Raw genomic sequence first — 24,375 nt, forward strand, 5'->3', positions numbered from 1 at the left:
ACGGGTACTGAAAGCCTGTGCTAGCATTTCTCCTGCGGTGTTGAAGAGGGTTGCATTGACAATCCAACACAATGGGCAGCACATTGAACACATTTTATAAGTGGTCAGAAACTTATAAATAACTCATGAAATAATAAAGTTACGTTAAAACCAAGCACATCATTGTTTTTGTTTTTCTTGTGAAATTCCCAATAAGTTTGATGTGTCACATGACCCTCTTCCTATTGAAAAAAAACAAAAGTTGGATTCAAAATGGGCGACTTCAAAATGGCCGCCATGGTCACCACCCATCTTGAAAAGTTTCCCCCCTCACATATACTAATGTGCCACAAACAGGAAGTTAATATCACCAACCATTCCCATTTTATTAAGGTGTATCCATAGAAATGGCCCTCCCTATACATATATATAGATAGATAGATAGATAGATAGATAGATAGATAGATATATAGATATACACAGTAGCAGAAGGATTGCAGTACACCAAAAATTACTTTTGCAAGTGGGTGCAAACCTGCGATGGCCCAGGTCCACAGGGCCAACAAAATAACCATAGGAAAAAAGTCACTTCAGCACTACAGGTTGTTGGAAAAGTGAAAGTAGCGTTTATTCCATTATATAGTGAGATGTTTCGGATGCACAATTGCAACCATTTTCAAGTCTGGCTTGAAAATGGTTGCAATTTTGCAGCCGAAATGTTGGACTATGTGATGGAGTAAACGCTACTTTCACTTTTTCAACAATCTGGAGAGCTGCAGTGACTCTTTTCCAGTTTGTTATATATAAATCCAAAAATTTTGCAGTATCTTGTAATACCTTTTTTATTGGACTAACAAAGGGAGGAATCCCGAAAGCTTGTCTCTACAAAATTCTGTTAGTCCAATAAAAAAAAGGTATTACAAGATACTGCAACATTTTTGGATTTTGCATCTGCATCACTTGACTAATATGGCTACTCAAATAAAAAATATAAAAAAATAAATAAATATATATATTCACTTACTTGCCCTGGAAAACGCTTCTCTTACATAAAAAGCAAATGACATTCTGTTACATAAAAAGCAATTAAAATAACTTTTGAATGTACGACTAGTAATATTTTATGTGGTTGCATCTCTTGAGCTAGAAGAAATTGTTTAAATTTAGATTAAGCTGTAAAAATGGAAGACGCAAGCAAAAATGCTGCATATTTAATCACAGGGAAAAAAAATGATTCAATTAGGAGCCAATCTCCCTTCCACCATTGTCTGTAATAAATGATTCAGGGCTTTTTATTGTTTGAGCAATTGCAGCTCAGTGTGAAACATCAGAGTTGTAGAAAGTTTCCACAGATTTGTTTTAATCCTGTTTTTAGAAAAGTAGCATAACATTGTCCACTTATAATGAATGTTCCTTTTTGAAAAAAAAAATTAAATAAAATCGGTCTTTTTGTTTTCCAAAGAAACAAAATTTCTGCTGTTGCACTAAAGGTGTAATTATGTTCCTGATGCTGCTGTCATACCTTCTCTGCTTAATTAGACATTAATTGCATTTCATTGTATGATTTCATACCTATTTGCATTCTTCAGAGAACACCAGAATTGGCAGGTCTGACTTTGAGGGGCTATTCACACGGCAGAACTTCTGCCGGCGGAATTCTGCTGTCTGAATTGACCCTAAAGTGGTTATCCAGGAATAGAAACACAGAGCTAATTTATTCCAAAAGCAGCACCACCTCTGTCCTCAGGTTTTGTGTAGTATTGCAGCTCCGTTACATTGAGGTGAATGGAGCCAAGTTGTAATACCACACACAACTTGAGGACAAGGATGGTGCTGTTTTTGGAAGAAATTAGCTCTGGTGTTCTATCTCTGGATTACTCCTCTCACAGATGAGAACAGGTTCACACTAAGCACATGTGACATGTTCCAACTACAACATCTACCATTCTGCCTACAACATCATCTAGTGTGACTGTGGGTCAGTGATGATCAGAAGAGGCATAAGTGTCGCACAAATCTCCACATGAGCGCCAAACACAGAGTGTCTCCTAAACTGAGGAATGAATGCTTTATTTGTAAATCACTTCATTTAACAAAAACTATTCCTTACCCTTAGAAAAAAACTCAAAAGTCTTGGACACTCAGTGTCTGTCTTTTCTCAAATCTGCTGTTTAAAGGGGTTATCCAGGAATAGAAGAAACAGAGCTAATTTATTTTAAAAACAGCTCCACGTCGGTCACCAGGTTAGGTGTGGTATTACAGCTTGGTCCCATTCACTTCAATGGAACTGAGCTGCAGAACCACACACAACCTGGAGACAGATGGGGGTGCGTTTTTCAAAGAAATTAGCTCTTTTTTTCTATTCCTGGATAACCCCTTTAATGTCTTTTGTTAGGTGAGATCTGCCTCTATTAACATCTAACCAGGATGTGGGGCCTGGGCATAGTATGTACTATATACAGGAGAGAGCCATATAAAGCCTGGGCTGTGTACCTGCATACAGCAAGTCTGCCTGCTGAGGATTATGGACACTTAATAAACGGTTTTCTCATTAACAAATACTGGTAAAATTCAGGGCTGCTGTCCCTTGTGTAAATACTAGTGTATCTAGTGCTGTGTGTCCACAGTGCTGCAGTGTGATCTGCCCCCTACCTTTAGCTTGTCAGCAGCAGCATTTCAGTGCTTAGTGTTACCCCTGTTTCTTTTATTTTTGCTTACATAGCACCTTGCAAAGGTGGTGCATCAGTAACCCTGTATTCCCTCCACATGTAATCTATAGTTGTGTACTGTGCAGATCATCCCAGCCTGTTCAGTCCTGTGCACTTTCAACAGTTCTATGTCTTTGCATAGCAGACTGGAGTATGTAATTGGAGAGAAAAGTAAGGGAAAGAAAATCTGTGTGTGCACTACTGACAAACAGCCCAACTTTGGTCCCGCCCAAACATTTATTGGAATTCAGTTACAGAGCCCCTTGGAGACAGGGACCAAGGTATGTTATGGCAAGTTCTGTAATATATCTTGGCACTGTATACACTAAAGGGGTACTCCGGCCCTAAGACATCTTATCCCCCATCCAAAGGATAGTGGGATAAGATGACTGATCGCAGGGGTTCCGCCGTTGGGAATCCCCGCAATCTCTCATGCAGCACCCACCTGTCTCAGCTGCATGAATTGATAATCGCTCTGTGTCTGAAGCCTCACAATCACGGGGTTGGAGTATCGTGATGTCACAACTCCGCCCCCTTGTGATGTCACGACTCCACCCCCTTGTGATGTTACGGCCCGCCCCCCTCAGTGCAAGTCACAATACTCTGGCCCCGTGGTCGTGAGGCTTCAGACACGGAGAGATTGTGGGGGTCCCCAGCGGCGGGATCCACATCAGACATCTTATCCTTCCTGGATAGGGGGATAAGATGTCTTAGGGCAGCAGTATCCCTTTAACTCCTTCCCGCTATAGGACGTATGCATACGTCCAATCATCCGACACGTTTGCACAATTGGACCTATGCATACGTCATAGCGATCTCCAGCACTGCCACGGGCAGTGCAGGAGATCGGTGACGGGACCCGGCTGTTAATCACAGCCGGAGTCCCGCCACAGCTGCCAGAGCCGCAAATGTGCCGGTCCAAGCAGCATTAACCCCCTAGATGCCGTGATCAATCCTGATCACAGCATCTATGGTGTTGGCAGGGGAGCGATCTCCCCCTGTTATCCAACGGCGCCGCCGCGATACGATGGCGGGTCAGCGTTGGTTGCTAAGGCAGCAGGAGGTCAGATCATGACCTCCTGTATGCCTGCTACGGAAGCCTGTGAGATCCAGCCAGAGGCTGGATCGCACAGGCTGTAGTGTCTGCAGCTCATCAGGTTATACTGTGTTGCAGTACAAATGTATTGCAGCATAATATAACCTGTAAAAAGTGTAAAAAATAAAATAAAATTCTTCAATAAAAGTATGTGTAAAAAAAAAATATAATGATGCCCCTTTCCCAATAAAAGCCCTGTATTATCACCAAAAAAGATCAAAAACACAAATCATATACATAATAGGTATTTCCACGTCCGTAATGACATGTACTATAAAACTGTAATGTAAATTATCCCGCACTGTGAACGGCATAAAAAAACCATTAAAAAAAGCAAAATTCGCAAATTTTGGTACAAATAGCTAAATAAAAAAGATCAAAAGGTAGCACGTAAATGTTGGAAAATGAATGGCAGAAAAAAAATTTTGCTCAGAAAAGGAAAAAGAACATAGAAAGCTAAATAAAATGGGTATTGCCACAATGGTACTGACCCACAGAATAAATATAACATCTCTTTTACCGCACAGTGTACACTATTAAAAAAAAAAAAAAAAAAATATGCCAGAAATTTTTCCAGTTTTTCACAATATTTTGAAGTTTTTCACAAAAAATGCTGCATGTGTCAACAAAAATGCACCACTTATATAAAGTACAATATGTCACGAAAAAACTGTCTCAGAATCGCTCTGCTCTGAAAAAGCGTTCTAAAGTTATTACATTTAACCCCTTAACGACTCAGCGTTTTTCAGTTTTTGCATTTTCATTTTTTCAATTTTGCACCTAAAAATCCATATGATGGCTTATTTTTTGCGCCACCAATTCTACTTTGCAGTGACATTAGTCATTTTACCAAAAAAATCCACGGCAAAATGGGAAAAAAAATCATTGTGCGACAAAATTTAAGAAAAAATTTCATTTTGTAACTTTTGGGGGCTTCCGTTTCTACGCAGTGCATTTTTTGGTCAAAATGACACCTTATCTTTATTCTGTAGGTCCATACGGTTAAATGATACCCTACTTATATAGGTTTGATTTTGTCGTACTTCTGAAAAAAATCATAACTACATGCAGGACAATTTATATGTTTAAAATTGTCATCTTCTGGCCCCTGTAACTTTTTTTATTTTTCCGCGTACGGGCCGGTATGAGGGGGGTGATTCAAACTTTTATTAGGGAAGGGGTTAAATGACCTTTGTTAACTTTTTTTTTTTCCACTTTTTTTTTTTTGCAGTGCTATAGCTCCCATAGGGAGCTATAGCTCTGCACACACTGATCAGTCAGATAGGGGCTTGATTGCTCAAGCCTGTAGCTCAGGTAAGGAGACCTCCGCCTGCGTCCCAGCTGATCGGAACATCGCGATTTTATCGCGATGTCCCGATCAGCCCGACTGAGCTGCCGGGAAGCGTTTTACTTTGCCGGGAAGCGTTCAACTTTGATCGCCACCTCTGAAGGGTTAACATCGTGCGGCACAACAATCGTTGCCGCACGCTGTTAGCCCAGGGTCCCGGCTATCGTTAGCAGCCGGGACCGACCCTGTGTGATGCGGGGTCACGGCGTGACCCCGTTTTACACACCGGGACCGGGCTCAGGGCGTACAGGTACACCCTGAGTCCTTAAGAGGTTAAAGAGATACATGTGAAATTAAAAAAAAAAAAGAGCCCGGTCATTGAGTTAAAAAATGGGTCCGTCCTTAAGGGGTTAAGGGATTATTCTTATAATGTCTAATATAATCCCTTAGCGCCCTATATATTTTGCTCTAATATTCTATTTCACTTTCAGAATCTACCTTTTGGCTGGATTTTCCTGAGGGACTTTATAAACTGGAATGATCACAGATGCAGTAGGCTACATTCAGAACACTTCGGACTTTTACCTTCTATTTTGTACACAAATTGTCCTGTGTATGAATTGTGTGACCTAAAGCTGTTGTGTGCCTGTGTATGCTTGACATAGGCATTGTATAATAATGTGTAAAGCCGTCACTTTGTAACTGATATTTAGCTTGTTAATTTATACCCAATCCTTAGCAGGATAGTCTTTGCTTATGCTTCATGTACAACTACTTTCATCTTCTTGACCTACTTCTTCTCTCAAAAGACATGTCCTCACAAACCAACTTCAGTTCTTCCATGTTCAGTTTAAAAATGGCTCATGTTCCTATGATCCCAAGGGAATAAAGCTAAAGCATGTCTTCTATGATATACTTTATACTGGTATTTTTTACATGAATTTTTTATTTTAGTAATTACAGGACATAATCGCAATGGAGTTATTTCGGCAAGGACTCGCATTGAACTATTGGCAGAGACATTTAGAAAGAAGCAGCCATTTACCCACTTCTTGTCTTTTGCGCTCAACCAACCAGAGATTCAGGATAGTTTCCTAAAGTTTAAAGAAGAGGTCTTGTCAAAATGTTCCAAGGTAGGAGAGAAAATCGTCTTTACTATTGAGCTAAAAGTGGGTCTCCATCTTTTATCTTCATGTTGTTAAGAGTAGAGCTGGGCGGTATGACCAAATATGTGTATCACGGTATTTTTGTAACTTATGGTGGATCCACGGTATATAACAGTATTTCTTTCACCCCCCCAAATCATGTTACCTGCCAGCGCTGTTCTGCTCCCCCCCACCAAATCATGTTGCCCGCCAACACTGTTCTGCTCCTCCCCAATTAATTATCAGCCCAGCGGGGTACTACTCACATATGTCAAGCACTGCCCTCCTCCTCTTTGTTGGGGGCCGCCGGTGCTGGAACTCACTGTACGCCAGTGGTCTCCAACCTGCGGACCTCCAGATGTTGCAAAACTACAACTCCCAGCATGCCTGGACAGCCAACGGCTGTGCGCTGTATCTCTATGCCCGGGCTGCAAAAGATAAAGAAAATAAACTTTAACTTACCTACGTCGGCCTCACGCTGTTCCTTGGGACTGGAACGTCGGACACCTGTCAGCCTATCAACGGCCGCAGCGATGTCCCGCCCCGGCCAGTGATAGGTTAAACGCATTGTCATGTAAGAAGCCGGCAAGAACTCCTTACATGACAGTGGGCTCAGCCTATCACTGGCCGGGGCGGGACATCGCTCCGGCCGGTGATAGGCTGACGGCTGTCCGACGTTCCCATCCCCAGCGTAAGGCCAACGTAGGTAAGTTAAAGTTTATTTTCTTTATCTTTTGCTGCCCAGGCATAGGGATACAGCGTACACTATTGGTCTCAAACCTGCAGACCTCCAGCTGTTGCAAAACTACAACTCCCAGCATGCCTGGACAGCCGTTGGCTGTCCGGGCATGCTGGGAGTTGTAGTTTTGCAACAGCTGGAGGTCCGCAGGTTGGAGACCACTGGTGTACAGTACAGAGTTCCAGCGCCGGCGGCCCCCAACAAAGAGGAGGAGGGCAGTGCTTGCGGGTGACATATGTGAGCAGTACCCCACTGGGCTGATAATTAATTGGGGGGGGAGCAGAACAGCGCTGGCGGGTAACATAATTTGGTGGGGGGGGGGGGGGGCAGACCAGCGCTGGTGGGTCACATATGATTAGTTCCCCGATGTGGGGACAGCGCAGCAGCGCTGTAGCTGATAATTCATTCCCGAGGGGGAGGGGCCAAACCGCTATTGCGGTATGGGAAAAATTCATATCGTGCAGCCCAAAAATTTCGGTATTCGTTAAGAACCGGTATACCGGCCAGCCCTAGTTAAGTGGTCCATAGCTCCAAATTTTCTGCATGGAAATGGTTTTAAAAAAATGATATCAATGAGTTCAATGTATCATAATGTGCAGTTTCTAAAATCACTTTAGAGGTGGCTGCATGTAGCCTTAATGTCATCTTTTATCAACAGGATATAATATATGCTTGCAGGGACTCTGATCATCCTCACTTGCATGCTTTAGCCTCATTCACACTCTATGGGAGTGATGACTCCAGTTGAACGCAGTGTAAAGGCCATTGGATACTGTCCCTTCATCCTGCTAAAAACTATGACAGACAATGATACATGTTTCCTATAAAGTTACGTAGAGTAGTTGACTGACAGCGGTTGTTTTCACATATTCCTGTCCTGTCACAGTATGTAGTCTCTTGCGACAGTGGCTATTTAAATAAAATTTACAGCTGTTTTTTTTTTCTTTTTTGTTTGGTGCGTATCACATTTAGCTAATAATGTAGCCATAGTCATGCTCTACAGAAACTGCACTTGGTCTATTTACCTTCAGTTAATACAGACTGGTAATAAAAAAAATAAAAAATAAAAAATCTAAAGAGCAGGGGATCGGTATCCCGCAATGCAAGTAGTTTTTGGAGTTTATGTTTGCATGTTGAGACGTGAAAACCTGTACTTTTTCCTACGTTGATTGCTACTGGGAAATTGTTGTATAATATGCAACCATTTTAACAAATGTCTGTTTGTATAATACATGAACATACTACATCATCCAGAGCAAGAGCTGAAACATTAGCGGCTTTCTGCTTTGGCTTTTAATGGAGGGTCCCAGGTTGGGGAGCTCTATCCATAACATCCATATTCCCTAAAAGAGCATATGGAGATTGGTTGTCAAAAAGAGACATCCTCTTTCAATTTTCTTATGTTTTTTTGTTTTGTTTTTTTAAGCCTTTAGGGTAAGATCACACGTAGCACATCTGCAGTTGGTTTCTTGCAGCTTAAATTCAGTTTGTGATTATTCTGCTTTGGAATTCAGCAAGCGGATTAAGCTACTACCCATCCGCAAGTAGAATTTCAGCCGCAGGAAACCCTGCAGGATGCGCCACTTGTGTCCTTATCATAAAGGGGTATTCAAGCCCCAAGAAAAAAATAAAAACTGACTGAAACCATACTCAGCTGCTCTTATTCCCCATAGCTACCGGGCCCGAGGCTTCTGGTTCCAATTGTTGACCGATGGTTCCTGTGATGTGTTGACCCCACAGGAACTACCCACTGAGCCAGTGAGTGATTGAGGTAGGTAACTGCAGTAGCCATTGATTGGCTTATCAGGTAGTTTCTGTGGGGTTGATGCATCACAAGAAACACCAGTAAGCGGCCAAGATCAGCAGCCATTGGATCTGAAGCTGCGGGGGCTCAGGGCAGGTGAGTATTTTTTCTTAACTCTTACATCACTTCCTCATTAATTAATACACTTTCAAGTATTATTAGAAGCAGTTTTGCTTCTATTTCGAGATTTCTCCATGTCCTGCTGTGAGGATTCAGTTTTTACCTTGTGCAAGATTACCAAACAGAGTCTACTGCAGAAGCATAAGATTAGTCTATGGCCTGATGATGGAGCCTTTTTTTTACCTATTCGATAAATGATTTCTATGGGACAGTTGGCAGTATTACCAAGATTGTGTGCACAATTTAATGGGAAATGGTATTACATGATTTATTAAGTTTTTATACAGAAAATATATCATGTCCAGTCTCTCTGACCTTTTCAAAGTGAGATTTTTAAATGAATGCAAAAGTTAAAATGTTTCAAAGAAGTTCACTTTCAGCTTTTGTGATTATTCATCATTTGCATTCCAGCTCTTGTGTCTGCAGTGGAAAAGTAGAATTCTGTCTAATTTAGTTTAGCATTTCATCTGCGAACATTCCAGTACTACCCAGGCAGTAGATAGTGAGCCATCATCGAGCAGCATCTCGGTAATGTCACACTAATGGAATACATGCATTATTACATCTTCTGTTCTCCGCGCTGGAAGAGAATGTGTTATACTTGATAGGCAAAATAATGCACTAAGGAGAAACAGATTCAAATGATATTTATGCAGGAAGCCATATGTCCCTGATCCTGCATTGTGGGGGGAAATGGCAGATGGATACAAGGGAGAGAGAGAGCACGACAGAATCAATTTTGTAAAAAGCATACAGCCGAAAAAAAAAAAAAATCATCTGCATCAATTTACATCAACAGCATATGTCCAGATCTTGTTTGTTTTTTCCCAACATGTGGCTAGAGATCAGGATAAAATCTCCTCGGATATGGTATATTTATTTAGCTTACAGGAAAAAGCCAAGTAAATAAATAGTAGCTGTGCCTTTGGATACAGCCGTATCTGTTCTTTGTGTTCGGCGTGCCGATCTGCAATGTTTGACACTGTTGGGCTGATTCATCCTATTACCCACTAGGTATCTCAGCTGGATACGTTGACTTTGGAGGAGTTGGAACGGTTTTATCTTTGCTATAAAAAATGCAGGGGATCTCATAGACTGTGCTCGCTGCTTGATACTTCTATCATGCGCGAAAGCTTAGTGCTACTCTATGTGTATTCTCAAGTGCCTAAAACAGTCTCTGCTGGTCTGTAAAGGTACCGAGCATAATATGCTTAAAAGGTTTTGAATGGATTAATAAATTTATACCTTATTATCTGCATGTTTAACCATATCTAGCCTATTGTTTGTTGTATAATATGCACAGTAATTAAGAATAAAAAAAAATTCAGCCGATTGAGGGGGCTTTTGCGTGTGTATGAAAGCTGCAGCCTCTTCACAGTTCTGTAGTCTGGATAGTGCCTTTACCTAGCACAGTGGTCCCTCAACATACGATGGTAATCCGTTCCAAATGGACCATCGTTTGTTGAAACCATCATATGTTGAGGGATCCATGCAATGTAAAGTATAGGACAGTGATCTACAACCAACGGCTGTCCGGGCATGCTGGGAGTTGTAGTTTTGCAACATCTGGAGGTCCGCAGGTTGAAGACCACTGGTATTGGAGGTTATACTCACGTGTCCCCGCCGCTCCGGATTGTCACCACTCGTCACCGCTGCCCTGGATGTCGCCTTCCATTGCTGTCGCCGCATGCCCGGGGTGTCCCCGACTCTCAGGCAAGGCCTCTGCTTCCCCGGCATCCTCACTCTCCGTCGCCACCATCACGTCATTAAGCACGCTGCTCCTATTGGATGATGGGACATCGTGCGCAACGACGTGATGATGACGATGGAGAGCGCTGACGATGCAGGGGATCCTGAAGAGGACGTGCCGGAGCCCCGCGGACAGGTAAGTGATCGTCAGAGGACCACACGGGGCACCGTAAACGGCTATCCGGTGGCAGCTGAAGCAGTAAGCGCTGCCGGATAGCCGTTTATGCAATGGCCCCGACATACAAAAGCATCGTATGTTGATGCTGCCTTCAACATGCGATGGCCTCTGAGAGGCCATCGTATATTGAAATTATCGTATGTCTGGGCCATCGTAGGTCGGGGGGTCATTGTATTGCAGTTTGTCCCATTGTGAATAGGACAAACTGCAATATCAGGTACAGCTACTCACTGCTGAGCCTGGTAGGAAGTGAAGAGGTTACAGCATCATATAAGTGCAGTGACCTCTTTAATCAGCTGATAAGCAGGGATTTTCGAAGAACCCTCCACTGATGGTATATTGAAAAATCCCCTCCCCAATAAAAAAGTAAAACGTCAGTTTTTTCCTATTTTACCCCCAAAAAGTGTAAATTTTTTTTATAGACATATTTGGTATCGCGGCGTGCGTAAATGTCCGAACTATTAAAATAAAATGTTAATGATCCCGTACGGTGAACGGCGTGAACGAAAAAAAAAAAAGGCCAAAATTCCTACTTTTTAAATACATTTTATTAAAAAAAAAATATAAAAAATGTATTAAAAGTTTTTTATATGCAAATGTGGTATAAAAAAAAAGTACAGATCATGGCGCAAAAAATGAGCCCCCATACCGCCGCTTATATGGAAAAATAAAAAAGTTAGAGGTCATCAAAATAAAGGGATTATAAACATACTAATTTGGTTAAAAAGTTTGTGATTTTTTTTAAGCGCAACAATAATATAAAAGTATGTACCGTATATACTCGAGTATAAGCCGACCCGAGTATAAGCCGAGACCCCTAATTTCAACCCAAAATCCCAGGAAAAGTTATTGACTCGAGTATAAGCCTAGGGTGGGAAATACCTCATCCCCCCCTGTCATCATCCAGACCCGTCATTAACATCCTCATCATCCCCTTGTCATCATCCCACACATCCCCCCTTCATCATCCCCTTGTCATCATCCCACACATCCCCTTATCATCCCACACATCCCCCCTTCATCATCCCACACATCCCCTTATCATCCCACACATCCCCCCTTCATCATCCCCTTGTCATCATCCCACACATCCCCCCTTCATCATCCCCTTGTCATCATCCCACACATCCCCTTATCCCACACATCCCCCCTTCATCATCCCCTTGTCATCATCCCACACATCCCCTTATCCCACACATCCCCCCTTCATCATCCCCTTGTCATCATCCCACACATCCCCCCTTCATCATCCCCTTGTCATCATCCCACACATCCCCTTATCATCCCACACATCCCCCCTTCATCATCCCCTTGTCATCATCCCACACATCCCCTTATCATCCCACACATCCCCCCTTCATCATCCCCTTGTAATCATCCCACACCCCCCCCCTTCATCATCCCCACCCCCCTTCATCATCCCCCCCCCCCCCTTCATCATCCTCTTCTCATCATTCGCCCTCAGTGGTCTTCAACCTGCGGACCTCCAGAGGTTTCAAAACTACAACTCCCAGCAAGCCCGGGCAGCCATCGGCTGTCCGGGCTTGCTGGGAGTTGTAGTTTTGAAACCTCCGGAGGTCCGCAGGTTGAAGACCACTGCGGCCTTCAACATGCGGACCTCCAGAGGTTTCAAAACTACAACTCCCAGCAAGCCCGGGCAGCCATCGGCTGTCCGGGCTTGCTGGGAGTTGTAGTTTTGAAACCTCCGGAGGTCCGCAGGTTGAAGACCACTGCGGCCTTCAACATCATCCAGCCCCCCTCTCACCCCCTTTAGTTCTGAGTACTCACCTCCGCTCGGCGCTGGTCCGGTCCTGCAGGGCTGTCCGGTAAGGAGGTGGTCCGGTGAGGAGGTGGTCCGGGCTGCTATCTTCACCGGGGGCGCCTCTTCTCCGCGCTTCCGGCCCGGAATAGAGCCGTTGCCTTGACAACGACGCATCTGCGTCGTTGTCAAGGCAACGTGACTATTCTGAGGCCGGGCCCGAAGCGCTTAGAAGAGGCCTCCCCGGTGAAGATAGCAGCCCGGACCACCTCCTCACCGGACCACCTCCTTACCGGACAGCCCTGCAGGACCGGACCAGCGCCGAGCGGAGGTGAGTACTCAGAACTAAAGGGGGTGAGAGGGGGCTGGATGATGTTGAAGGCCGCAGTGGTCTTCAACCTGCGGACCTCCGGAGGTTTCAAAACTACAACTCCCAGCAAGCCCGGACAGCCGATGGCTGCCCTGGCTTGCTGGGAGTTGTAGTTTTGAAACCTCTGGAAGTCCGCAGGTTGAAGACCACTGCGGGTGGGGGAGTTCACTCGAGTATAAGCCGAGGGGGGTGTTTTCAGCACGAAAAATCGTGCTGAAAAACTCGGCTTATACTCGAGTATATACGGTAATAATGGGTATCATTTTAATCGTATTGACCCTCAGAATAAAGAACACATGTCATTTTTACCATAAATTGTACAGGTGAAAACGAAACCTTCCAAAATTAGCAAAATTGCGTTTTTCGTTTTAATTTCCCCACAAAAATAGTGTTTATTGGTTGCGCCATACATTTTATGATATAATGAGTGATGTCATTACAAAGGATAACTGGTCGCGCAAAAAACAAGCCCTCATACTAGTCTGTGGATGAAAATATAAAAGAGTTATGATTTTTAGAAGGCGAGGATGAAAAAATGAAAACGTAAAAATTAAATTGTCTGAGTCCTTAAGGCCAAAATGGGCTGACTCCTTAAGGGGTTAAGTACCTCACTGCCGCAGATGCCCTGATCTTTATTGATCACGGCATCTAAGGGGTTAATGGCAGACTTCAGCGTGATCGCTGATGTCCACCATTACCTGCGGGTCCGCGGCTGCTGACAGCCACCGGGACCCGCTGTGAATGAAGTGAGTGCAGATCCTGTGCTCGCGTTACAGCCGTGCCGTAAATGCTGTGCGCAATGTAACGCTATGCAGCACCATACATTTAAGGCGCATGTCCTTCAGGGATTAAAGTGTCAAAATTTAGACCTTCTGTGTTTATCTTAAAGGGGTACTCCACTGGAAAACATTGATTGATTTTTTTTTTTAAATCAACTGGTGCCAGAAAGTTAAAGAGATTTGTAAATTACTTCTATTAAAAAATCCTAATCCTTTCAGTACTTATGAGCTGCTGTTATGATCCACAGAAAGTTTTTTTTTTTAGAATGTTCTTTCTGCCTGACTACAGTGCTCTCTGCTGACATCTCTGTCCTTTTTAGGAAGGGTCCTGAGTAGGAGCAAATCCCAATAGCAAACCTCTCCTGACAGAGGTGTCAGCAGAGAGCACTGTGGTCAGGCAAAAAGGAAATTCAAAAAGAACAGCAGCTGATAAGTACTGGAAAGATTAAGATTTTTAAATAGAAGTAATTTACAAATCTGTTTAACTTTCTGGCACCAGTTGATTTAAAAAATGTTTTCCAGTGGAGTACCCCTTTAAGTGGTTATCCACCATGAGATGATTTTATTACATACCTGCCAGACAGTAATGGACATGCTTAGGAAGGACCATCGCTTGTTTTGGGGCTAAATGGCTATGTTGTGAGATTACCATAATGCTGATCTTTTTGTGAACTGGCTATTTCTTGTTGGAGTTTGTTCCCTTAAACTACAAATCCCATAATCCCTTGTTTGTACGTGTGAGGTCACTTTTCTCCCTCGCACACATCACCCATTGAAACACACACCTGTAATCCCATCAATGCAGTAGACCAGTGTTTTCTGACCAGGGTGCCTCCAACTGTTGCAAAAACAGAATGATCTTCCTCCCACCCAGCGGTCACTCCACCCATTGAAGCAAAGACAGGCATAGTCAAATAACAAAAAAATCCCAGAATAGCCCTTTAAGACTATGGTTGCATGGTAACCTTTCATACAGCATTGCATATTCGTTAAGTGACCTTCTATAAGAATTAAAAGGTTTTAATCCCATGAAAGCGCATTGTCTTTAAGGGTAAATCCATAAATAGTGAAATAGCGGTGGCAAACAGCTACGGTGTGTATGTCCTGGCTCTTATTACAACTTAACACCTTTTTAGTTTAGAATTTTATTTATATATTTTATTTATAAGAATCCTATAGTTATGGATTTTAGACCTGGATTAAAAAAAAAAAAAAAAAATCACAGGCTTTGTCTGGAACTGCAGATTATTAATGAGCTGCAATACCTGGCGCAAACCATGGAAATCTATGGTGCTGTTCCAGAAAACCTTTTTTGTCAACCTGGACGTGGGTTTATTCCAATGTATTGTAAAAGCAAAGTACAGACTGCTGTGTAAAATAACAAACTATAGCATACTCACCCCACATGGTCTAGCACAGTGGTTTAGGGAGAGCACATCATCAGGAGAAATAAACAGTGGGAACGAAGCACTCCGGAGCACTAGTGCTGGTCAGGGCAACATGAGTGTCTCATCACTTGCTGTTTTACACACAGGGCAGTACATTGTTGTTGTTTTTGTGTTTTTTTTTTTTTTTTTAAATCTGAATACCCTGTTAAGACATTAATAAAATCATTTTAATTAAAGATATTTTGTGAAATAGAAACAAGATGAAGATGTTGGTCTCCTGGTTCTTGAGAATATATAGTTACATTATTCAAGTGACATTTTTATGTGCACCAGCAGATGGAACTATGATAATTAATGATCTTTTCTCTGAGCAGGGTCCTAGTCTAGAGTAATACTGGTTTGGATGATTTAGTCTGTGTATGAAAAAAATCACTGGAGAGCTCTAGATGAATTCATGAAATGTTTGTGTACATGCCCTTTTGGTTCTTCTAGGATCAATGACTCCTCCGTACCAATCTGACCTCACCTGAGGGATATGCACATGCTATGGTTTCTCTACATTTCTTCTGCTGTCAGGTTATAAAAGATCTCATTCTTGTCTGAGACCGGTCTTAGTTACAGTAAATTGCCAGTTTTAAAGGTGGCATCTTGTTGTCCTCACTTCTCCTTGTGGATTATGCTGGGAGGGTCACCAGCTACATGTATAGGTCACTTCAGGTGCAACCAAAAAACTGGCCTATTTTGTAAGCTACAGGGGCATATTAATTAATGCATTTGTTCCAGCTGAAAAGAGAGGGAATTCAGAACGACTGCTGTATATATTTTTTTGGTTTGTAAATTCTACACACAACATCTTTCTTATTTTCACAAGATATATATGATCAGTAACTGAATTATAAGTTACTAGGAATCACTAGATGGTATTAAACTATTAAAGAAGGACAAAACATAGAAAATGTAAGAAAAAAAGAAAAAACAACTCCAACAGTTTTTCCCTTAGTCTGCTCCATTCCTATTATACTACTTTGTCCATTTAAAAAGGGTTATCCACTGGTACTTGGCACACCAGTTTTATACAGGTACATCCTGTGTCCCGTCCCTGCTATGATGCAAGCGCAATAGCTCCTCTTGCCCGCTCCCGGACTGGCTCCTGCGATTTTTCTCCTCTGGTGTGCCTTCTGGCCAGGCATACCACAGTGGTTGATTGGTGCCATTATGCAATGACTAAACCTTGGGTAGCCCACAAGCAGTCCTTCACCCTCTTTCCTCTTCATTGCCTTCCTTGGTGTGCCCATTCAGGGATTCCCGCCTTATGCTCTCATCCTTCTATTGGTCCGACCCTATCAGCATTCTCAAATCCTCTCACACACACTTCCATCATTTCCTTCCTGAGTTCACTTATGGTCCCGGTATTAGGTAATCCTGCCTTCCCTCCTGGTGTGGAAGTTCTGGTGTTTCATTTTTGGACACATGCTGGTCGTTCTCAGGTAGCTACCTTTTGTTCTCCGCAGGGATTGTTGACACATTCAGACCTTTTTTACGGTGATGTCGAATCCGATCGCCTTGGATTCATGGAGGTCCGTTCAACTTTGAAATTTACTTCCCTCTCTCCACCCTCTTAATTTGCTACTGAGATGACACCATTGGAATCTTTCCATGCTACTACTGGTTCACTGCCTCATGTTCTCTCCCTAATTTTCTCAATGCGGATTTGTCCCCCCCCCCCTCTTTATGGGTACCTTTTTTCTTTTTCTCTCCTTGTCTCTTTCCATGTCTCCCTTGTCCTATCTCTCTCAGCCCCTTTTTATTTAGTTATTTCCGTCTGTTTGTTTTTTCGTTGTTTGAATTTGAATATTCATTGTCGCGTGAGCACTCAGTCGGTGCAGCACTCACATGACCCGCGACAATGAATATTCATATTGAACCGGAGGGCCCGCCTCCAGCGCGCAATTCACTGAAGATGGATGCCGATCTTTAGAGGGACAGATCTCCGGAGTGCAGGTTTGTATTTAACCCATTAACCCCTTATCCGTCTCCAGTGTATTGAGCTTAGTGTGGTGAACAGATGACCGTTTTCCTTTAAGAAATGTTAACATTGGTGATTTTTGGTCACATCACATCCCAGAAAAAAGGAATAAAAAGTTATCAAAAAGTCACATATATGCAACCTTCTACCAAAGAAAACTACCGATCACAGTTCAAAAAATTAGCCCTGATACAGCCCTGTATGTTGAAAAATAAGAAAATTTAGGGGGTCAGAGTAGGGCAATATTAAACTTTTATGATTTTTTTTTTTAAAATAGAACAATAATAGAAATTGTGTAAAGATTTTAATTGTAATGATTCACAGAATAAAACATTTTTAAGTTTTATCGTAAAATAGACAAAGTTACTGTAAATAAACTAATTATACATTCCCCAAATAGTGCCATTTGGCTACATCAATGTGAAAATAAATAACGTTAGAACTCTTGAAATGCTCCGATAAGTACAAAAGAAAAAATAGCTGGACCCTGAAGGTCTAAAAATGAACAGGTAATATTTGCCTATACCTTTAAGGTAGGCCTCTAAGTCAAGCGTATGACAGTGAATGCCCTCTCAGAAGTGGCACTTCAAACAGGCAAATGCCTTTTTTCTTCCCTAATGACTGATCCGATAAAGCCGTTATTACCAGATGCTAGTTCGCTCACAACTGCCTCAACTACTGATACAGAAGATAACCCTTAGAAGATAACCCTTAGTGGGGGACATTTATCAAAACCTTTTCAGAGGAAATGTTGCTAAATTGCCCATAGCAACCAATCAGATTGCTTCTTTCATTTTTCAGAGGCCTTTTCAAAAATGAAAGCAGTAATCTGATTTTTGTATTTCTGCTTTGGGCAACTCTGCAACTTTTTCTCTGGACAAGTTTTCATAAATCTTCCCCACTGATCCTGTAGTTAATTACCTTAGATGCCACAGAAAAAGGTAGAACAAAAAAAAGTTTTATTGTGCGCAATAACATTTAATAAAAAAATCTCCCCACAATGTCATGTTGTAAATAAATCAGATTTGCAGTTTATTCCCACTACTAATGAGTCAAAACAATTCTTCGTACAGCTGTGTTCACCGAACAATAAGAGTTTTAGCTCTCTAAATATGGCAAAGCAAAAATGACTTTTCCGTAAAATGTATTGAAATTATGTAGAACTATTAAAGGGGTACTCTGGTGGAAAACATATACCGATAAATACTCGAGTATAAGCCGAGTTTTTCAGCACTATTTTTCCTGCTGAAAACATCCTCCTCGGTCTTATACTTGAGTGAAGAAAAAAAATCGCAGGCATACGGGTGGGGGTGGCGAGGGGGATGGGCCAGGCCGTCCATCTCACCCAACTACGCTGCAGGGACCATCCGAATTCCAGCGGGGAGGGTGAGCCAGTCTGAGCCATCCATCTTGACTGGAAGGCCCTCTTCACCGCTGGACTAGTAACGCTGCATTGACGCAGCCGCACAGGGACGTCCGTGCGCAGCATCATCAATGCAGCGGCACTAGTATGGGGCTGGCCCGGAGCGGAGAAGAGGGCCTCCCGGTCAAGATGGACAGCACGGACCGACTCAACTCTCCCCTTGGAATGCAGACGGTCCCCGCAGCTTAGATGGGCGACGATGGATGGCTGCTAGGGAAGGACCAACAGAGCTACAACTAGGGAAGTGAGTAGAGAACAAGAGAGGGGGTTATGTATGATGATGAAGGGCTAGATGATGACGGGGGATGAGATTACATATCTGTTTAACTTTCTGAGACCAGTTGATGTTTTAATTGTTTTCCACCGGATTACATCTTTAAAGTGTGACTGTCAGATCCCACAAAAAAAAAAAAAAAGAAAATTAATATGTAACTCAGTACCTTATTGTGACCATTAAATTTTTATGCCTCTCTCACCTATATTTATTTTAATAATATCTCTTCTTTAGCTCACAGTGTTAGAAATCCTCTCAGAGGAAAGGGTTGTGTGCCTCCCTTGTGGTGGTGGGAGGTTATTGGTGTGTCTGCTCATGCAGCATTTTCCATGAGTCATCTATTGTCCGTGATTCATGGACAAGCCTAATGCTGCTGCAGGACTGGTTAGTGTTCCAGTGGGTATGGGGACCCCTAGTGGTGGGATTTTCAAGAGCTGTTATGGTTGTTTTAACTTTTTAAATATTTAATAAAAATATCAAAAATGGTCTTTATTGTCATCAATAACAACATATAAAAAGTTTTTGGTCTGGCAGTGACCATTTAACAAAAACCCTATACTGTACATATATAGTATTGCCACACTCTTACCTTACTCGCCCATAGAATAACATAAAAAAAAGTTATAGTTCTGTAAATGTGAAGATGTGATTTAAAAATAAATTGGCCTAAACAGGCTATTTTGTTAAATGGGTTATTTCTGCAAAGTCCACTTGAAAGGAGAGACTGAGGAGCGATCTGGACAGTCACTGCTCCCGACTTTTCATAGTATAGAGCTGGAGACAGGAAGGTAAGAAGGCACAGCAGGACACTGTCTCCCCAATTAAATTTCGAGAGCACGGACCACTGCAGCAGAAAATTACAAACTATTAAAGGGGATTTGGAAAATAATAGTGCAGATTTCTGCACCATATTTTTTCATTTTAATTAAGGGTACCTTAAGTGAGCAGTTATGTATACTGTATGCTTTGCAACACACTATAGTGCAGGTGCAGGCAGTCTGGAGGGTCAATAGTCTGTATTCCTGTACATACCCACAAGTCTATTCCAAGTTAGTGGTACATTTTCAGACCCTTTTAAAGTCAATGCTTTTCAAATGTCATGGGGATTTCATGCACATGCATCCGCTGCATGAAATCTACTGCTAATTTGCAGTATGTCTTTAGGGTGCGTTCACACGCTATTATTAGCAGCGGCTTTCACGCTGTGGGAAACCTGCTGCGAGTTAAACTACCATTGATTTGAATGGGTCCAGAGACAGTCCGCAATAGTCTCAGACCCATTTAAATAAAAGGTAGCGTAATTTGCAGAGGGTTTCCCGCAGCAGGAAACTCGCTGCTAGCTACTAGCGTGTAAACGCACCCTCAACCCCCTTTAAATCCATGACAGCTAGTAACACTTTGAATGCCACTGTCAAGTTGACAGCAGCATTTAAATGCATGCTAGAGGTATTCTTGGTGGTGCAGTAGGTCGGATTTCCTGCGTTATTGCAGCCAGGAAATCTGTTGTACTGGCAGCCAGAGGACTTACCTTAGCCTCCATGGCTGCCGATGTTCACCTTTTGATAGTCTGTCTGTAGCAGGCTCTACCAGTAGAGCGCACATTTTATGAATCAGTGCATACAGTGCATTTTATGAATCAGTGGCTCATACAGGTCCCCTTTGGGATCTAATGACGTGTAAATACATTTAAAAAAATTGTGTTAAAAGGGTAATCCAGGAATAGAAAAACAGAGCTAATTTCTTGCAAAAAACAGCACCACCTCTGTCCCCAGGTTGTGTGTTTTATTACAGCTTGGCTCCATTTAATTCAATAGAACTGAGCTGCAGAACCACATACAACCTGAGGACAGACGTGACCCTGTTTTTGGAAGAAATCAGCTCTGTTTTTTTTTTTCCTGGATAACCCCTTTAACCCCTATATAAATTAAATGGGCACTGTCAGATACAAATACTTTTTATATGTTGTACATCTTGGCAAAACATTAACATTTCTAATACTTCATAAAAAATCTTTTATGGAAATCATGGCTTATAAAATCATGGTTTTGCCCAAGCTAAAGCACAGGCATGGACAAAGTCCAGTAAGTTAGGGTGGGCTAGCACTCCTCTGTGCTCTCTCCTGTCTGATAGTACTCCTCTGTGCTCTCTCCTGTCTGATAGTACTCCTCTGTGCTCTCTCCTGTCTGATATGACTCCTCTGTGCTCTCTCCTGTCTGATAGTACTCCTCTGTGATCTCTCCTGTCTGATAGTACTCCTCTGTGCTCTCTACTGTCTGATAGGACTCCTCTGTGCTCTCTCCTGTCTGATGGCACTCCTCTGTGCTCTCTCCTGTCTGATGGCACTCGTCTGTTCACTCTCCTGTTTGATGGTACTACTCTGCTCTCTCCTGTCTGATGGTACTACTCTGCTCTCTCCTGTCTGATGGTACTCCTCTGTGCTCTCTCCTTTCTGATAGCACTCCTCTCTGCTCTCTCCTATCCTATCAGACAGGAGAGAGCACAGAGGAGTGCTATCAGACAGGTGAGAGCACAGAGGAGTGCCATCAGACAGGAGAGAGCACAGAGGAGTGCCATCAGACAGGAGAGAGCACAGAGGAGTGCCATCAGACAGGAGAGAGCACAGAGGAGTGCCATCAGACAGGAGAGAGCACAGAGGAGTACCATCAGACAGGAGAGAGCACAGAAGGGTACCGTCAGACAGGAGAGAGCACAGAAGTGTACCATCAGACAGGAGAGAGCACAGAGGAGTACCATCAGACAGGAGAGAGCACAGAGGAGTACCATCAGACAGGAGAGAGCACAGAAGGGTACCATCAGACAGGAGAGAGCACAGAGGAGTCCTATCAGACAGGAGAGAGCACAGAGGAGTGCCATCAGACAGGAGAGAGCACAGAGGAGTACCATCAGACAGGAGAGAGCACAGAGGAGTCCTATCAGACAGGAGAGAGCACAGAGGAGTGCCATCAGACAGGAGAGAGCACAGAGGAGTCCTATCGAACAGGAGAGAGCACAGAGGAGTGCCATCAGACAGGAGAGAGCACAGAGGAGTGCCATCAGACAGGAGAGAGCACAGAAGAGTCCCATCAGACAGGAGAGAGCACAGAGGAGTACCATCAGACTGGAGAGAGCACAGAAGGGTACCATCAGACAGGAGAGAGCACAGAAGTGTACCATCAGACAGGAGAGAGCACAGAGGAGTACCATCAGACAGGAGAGAGCACAGAGGAGTCCTATCAGACAGGAGAGAGCACAGAGGAGTCCTATCGAACAGGAGAGAGCACAGAGGAGTGCCATCAGACAGGAGAGAGCACAGAGGAGTGCCATCAGACAGGAGAGAGCACAGAGGAGTGCCATCAGACAGGAGAGAGCACAGAGGAGTGCCATCAGACAGGAGAGAGCACAGAGGAGTGCCATCAGACAGGAGAGAGCACAGAGGAGTGCCATCAGACAGGAGAGAGCACAGAAGAGTCCCATCAGACAGGAGAGAGCACAGAGGAGTCCCATCAGACAGGAGAGAGCACAGAAGGGTACCATCAGACAGGAGAGAGCACAGAGGAGTACCATCAGACAGGAGAGAGCACAGAGGAGTACCATCAGACAGGAGAGAGCACAGAAGGGTACCATCAGACAGGATAGAGCACAGAGGAGTCCTATCGAACAGGAGAGAGCACAGAGGAGTACCATCAGACAGGAGAGAGCACAGAGGAGTGCTATCAGACAGGAGAGAGCACAGAGGAGTGCTAGCCCACCATCATCTTCCCATATTTCAAATAAAAATGTGTAAACCCAAAAAAAACAATACATAGAGATATTTGGTACTGCCATATGAGGAATTGTGCAAACGAATTAACTATAGCATTAACAGATATAGCGTTAGCAGAACCGCACGGGTAATGACGTAAATGTAAAAAAAAGAAAAATAAATTACAAATGCCAGAATTTCAGTTTACTTATTTTTTTTTTTTTTATCACATCCCAGAAAAATGGAATAAAAGGCGGCCAAAAAGTCTGATCAACACCAAAATGGTAAAATGGTACAGAAAAAAATATATACAGGGGTCAGAAAATGACAATTTAAAAAAAATCTAAAATTTAGAACTTTTTTTTTAAAGTAGTAAAATATAACAAATTATACAAATTGGATTTTGCTGTTTTTGCACTGATCTAAATAATCAAAATAGCATGTCAGTTTGACAGCATGCTAAATGGCATAAAAAATAAGCTCCCCCCCCCCCCCCAATTTGGCACAATTGCCTTTTTTATCAGTTTTACAGGGAAAAAAAATTATAATTATATATCATTTTTTTTTTGTTTCATAGAATGTTAGGGAAAATGAAGGAAGTCATTAAAAAGTAAAATTGGTCCTGCAAATAACAAGCCCTCTAATGGGTTTTTAAATGAAAAAGTTAGTTATGGCTATTAAATATAGAAAAAAAACAAGATGTCCAGGGGCAGAGTACCTCTTTAAGGGCTTAATCTATTCTTAGTGGAGATTTCTGATGAGGTATTATTGTCAGTGATTATTTGAAATATAAACATTTTTGCTCACTTCTATTGCTGTATCATTGAACAAAGAATTGTCATTGATCCTATAAAGTTGTTTTGACTCTTAGTACCTTATGATAACCATCATAAAAATCCTTCTGATCCACCTATGTTGATCCAGAAGAAGGCAAAAAAACTAAACAAAAAAAAACCCCTTATGAGGCGGATAACAATCACCCCATACTAGGGGGTGGGGAATCCTTCCTGATTCCAGTTATGGCATCAGGATAAATCCCTGGATCAACGTTCTGTCCCCATGAATCTATTATCTATAACCTGTAATGTTATTACTCTCCAGAAACACGTCAGGGCCGCCTTTTTTTATTTTTTTTATATTGTGTTTTACCATGACCTCTTCCTCTGGCAGAAAGTTCCATATTCTCACTGCTCTTACAGTAAAAAAAAAAAAAAAAAAACCCTTACCCTTAGATTTATGCTGTGGATTTTAGCTAACATGCTGCAGATTTGTCTTTAGATATGGATGTATATCAGCCCCATTCCTTGGAGCTATTTGTCGTCCAGGTTGTCTCATGCAGTTACTGTGCAGAATCCATGTGAGCATGTGACCTTTCCATGATGAGGATTTAGAAATCCTTTTTGGAGTATCTGTGCTTTGTAGTGCGATTTCCTGTTGAAAACATTGGGATGCAATTTTCACACAGATTCCACTTGTATTGTGTGTCCGTGTTGGAACCTATGCAGCTATGCTAATACACAAGGAATTGTCAGTAACATCAGGGTATGTTAAGAGCCTAAAGGTTCATTTGATTTTTAGAACCCAGAGGCTTAAAAGAAGTCAATTTTTATCCCCCTTGTTTCTCAGCAGAAACACAGCAGTTTAACAGCCTTTTTGCTGTACACAACCAATTCCAGTTCCACAAAGGTAATGCGGTACACATACTATGTCCTTTCCAAATCTAATCATTGTTCTGTGTCCAATTCTATTACAGCTTTCATGAAAAGATTATGTTCCATCCTCATCTTGACACAATAAAAGGCAATGTA

General features: G+C 42.5%; 1 protein-coding gene across 6 annotated transcripts in view; it reads left to right on the forward strand.

Annotated features, from left to right (window-relative positions):
- Positions 1–24,375, forward strand: part of ASCC1 (activating signal cointegrator 1 complex subunit 1) — a 329,262-nt gene that overhangs the window by 19,495 nt on the left and 285,392 nt on the right. For all 6 annotated transcript variants that reach the window (XM_056530463.1, XM_056530468.1, XM_056530467.1 and 3 more), the window contains exon 5: positions 6,026–6,204. In XM_056530463.1, coding sequence (XP_056386438.1) covers positions 6,026–6,204 — 179 coding nt within the window. The remainder of the gene's footprint in view (positions 1–6,025; positions 6,205–24,375) is intronic.

This window comes from Hyla sarda, chromosome 7, assembly GCF_029499605.1.
Source record: "Hyla sarda isolate aHylSar1 chromosome 7, aHylSar1.hap1, whole genome shotgun sequence".
Taxonomy (NCBI): Eukaryota; Metazoa; Chordata; class Amphibia; order Anura; family Hylidae; genus Hyla; species Hyla sarda.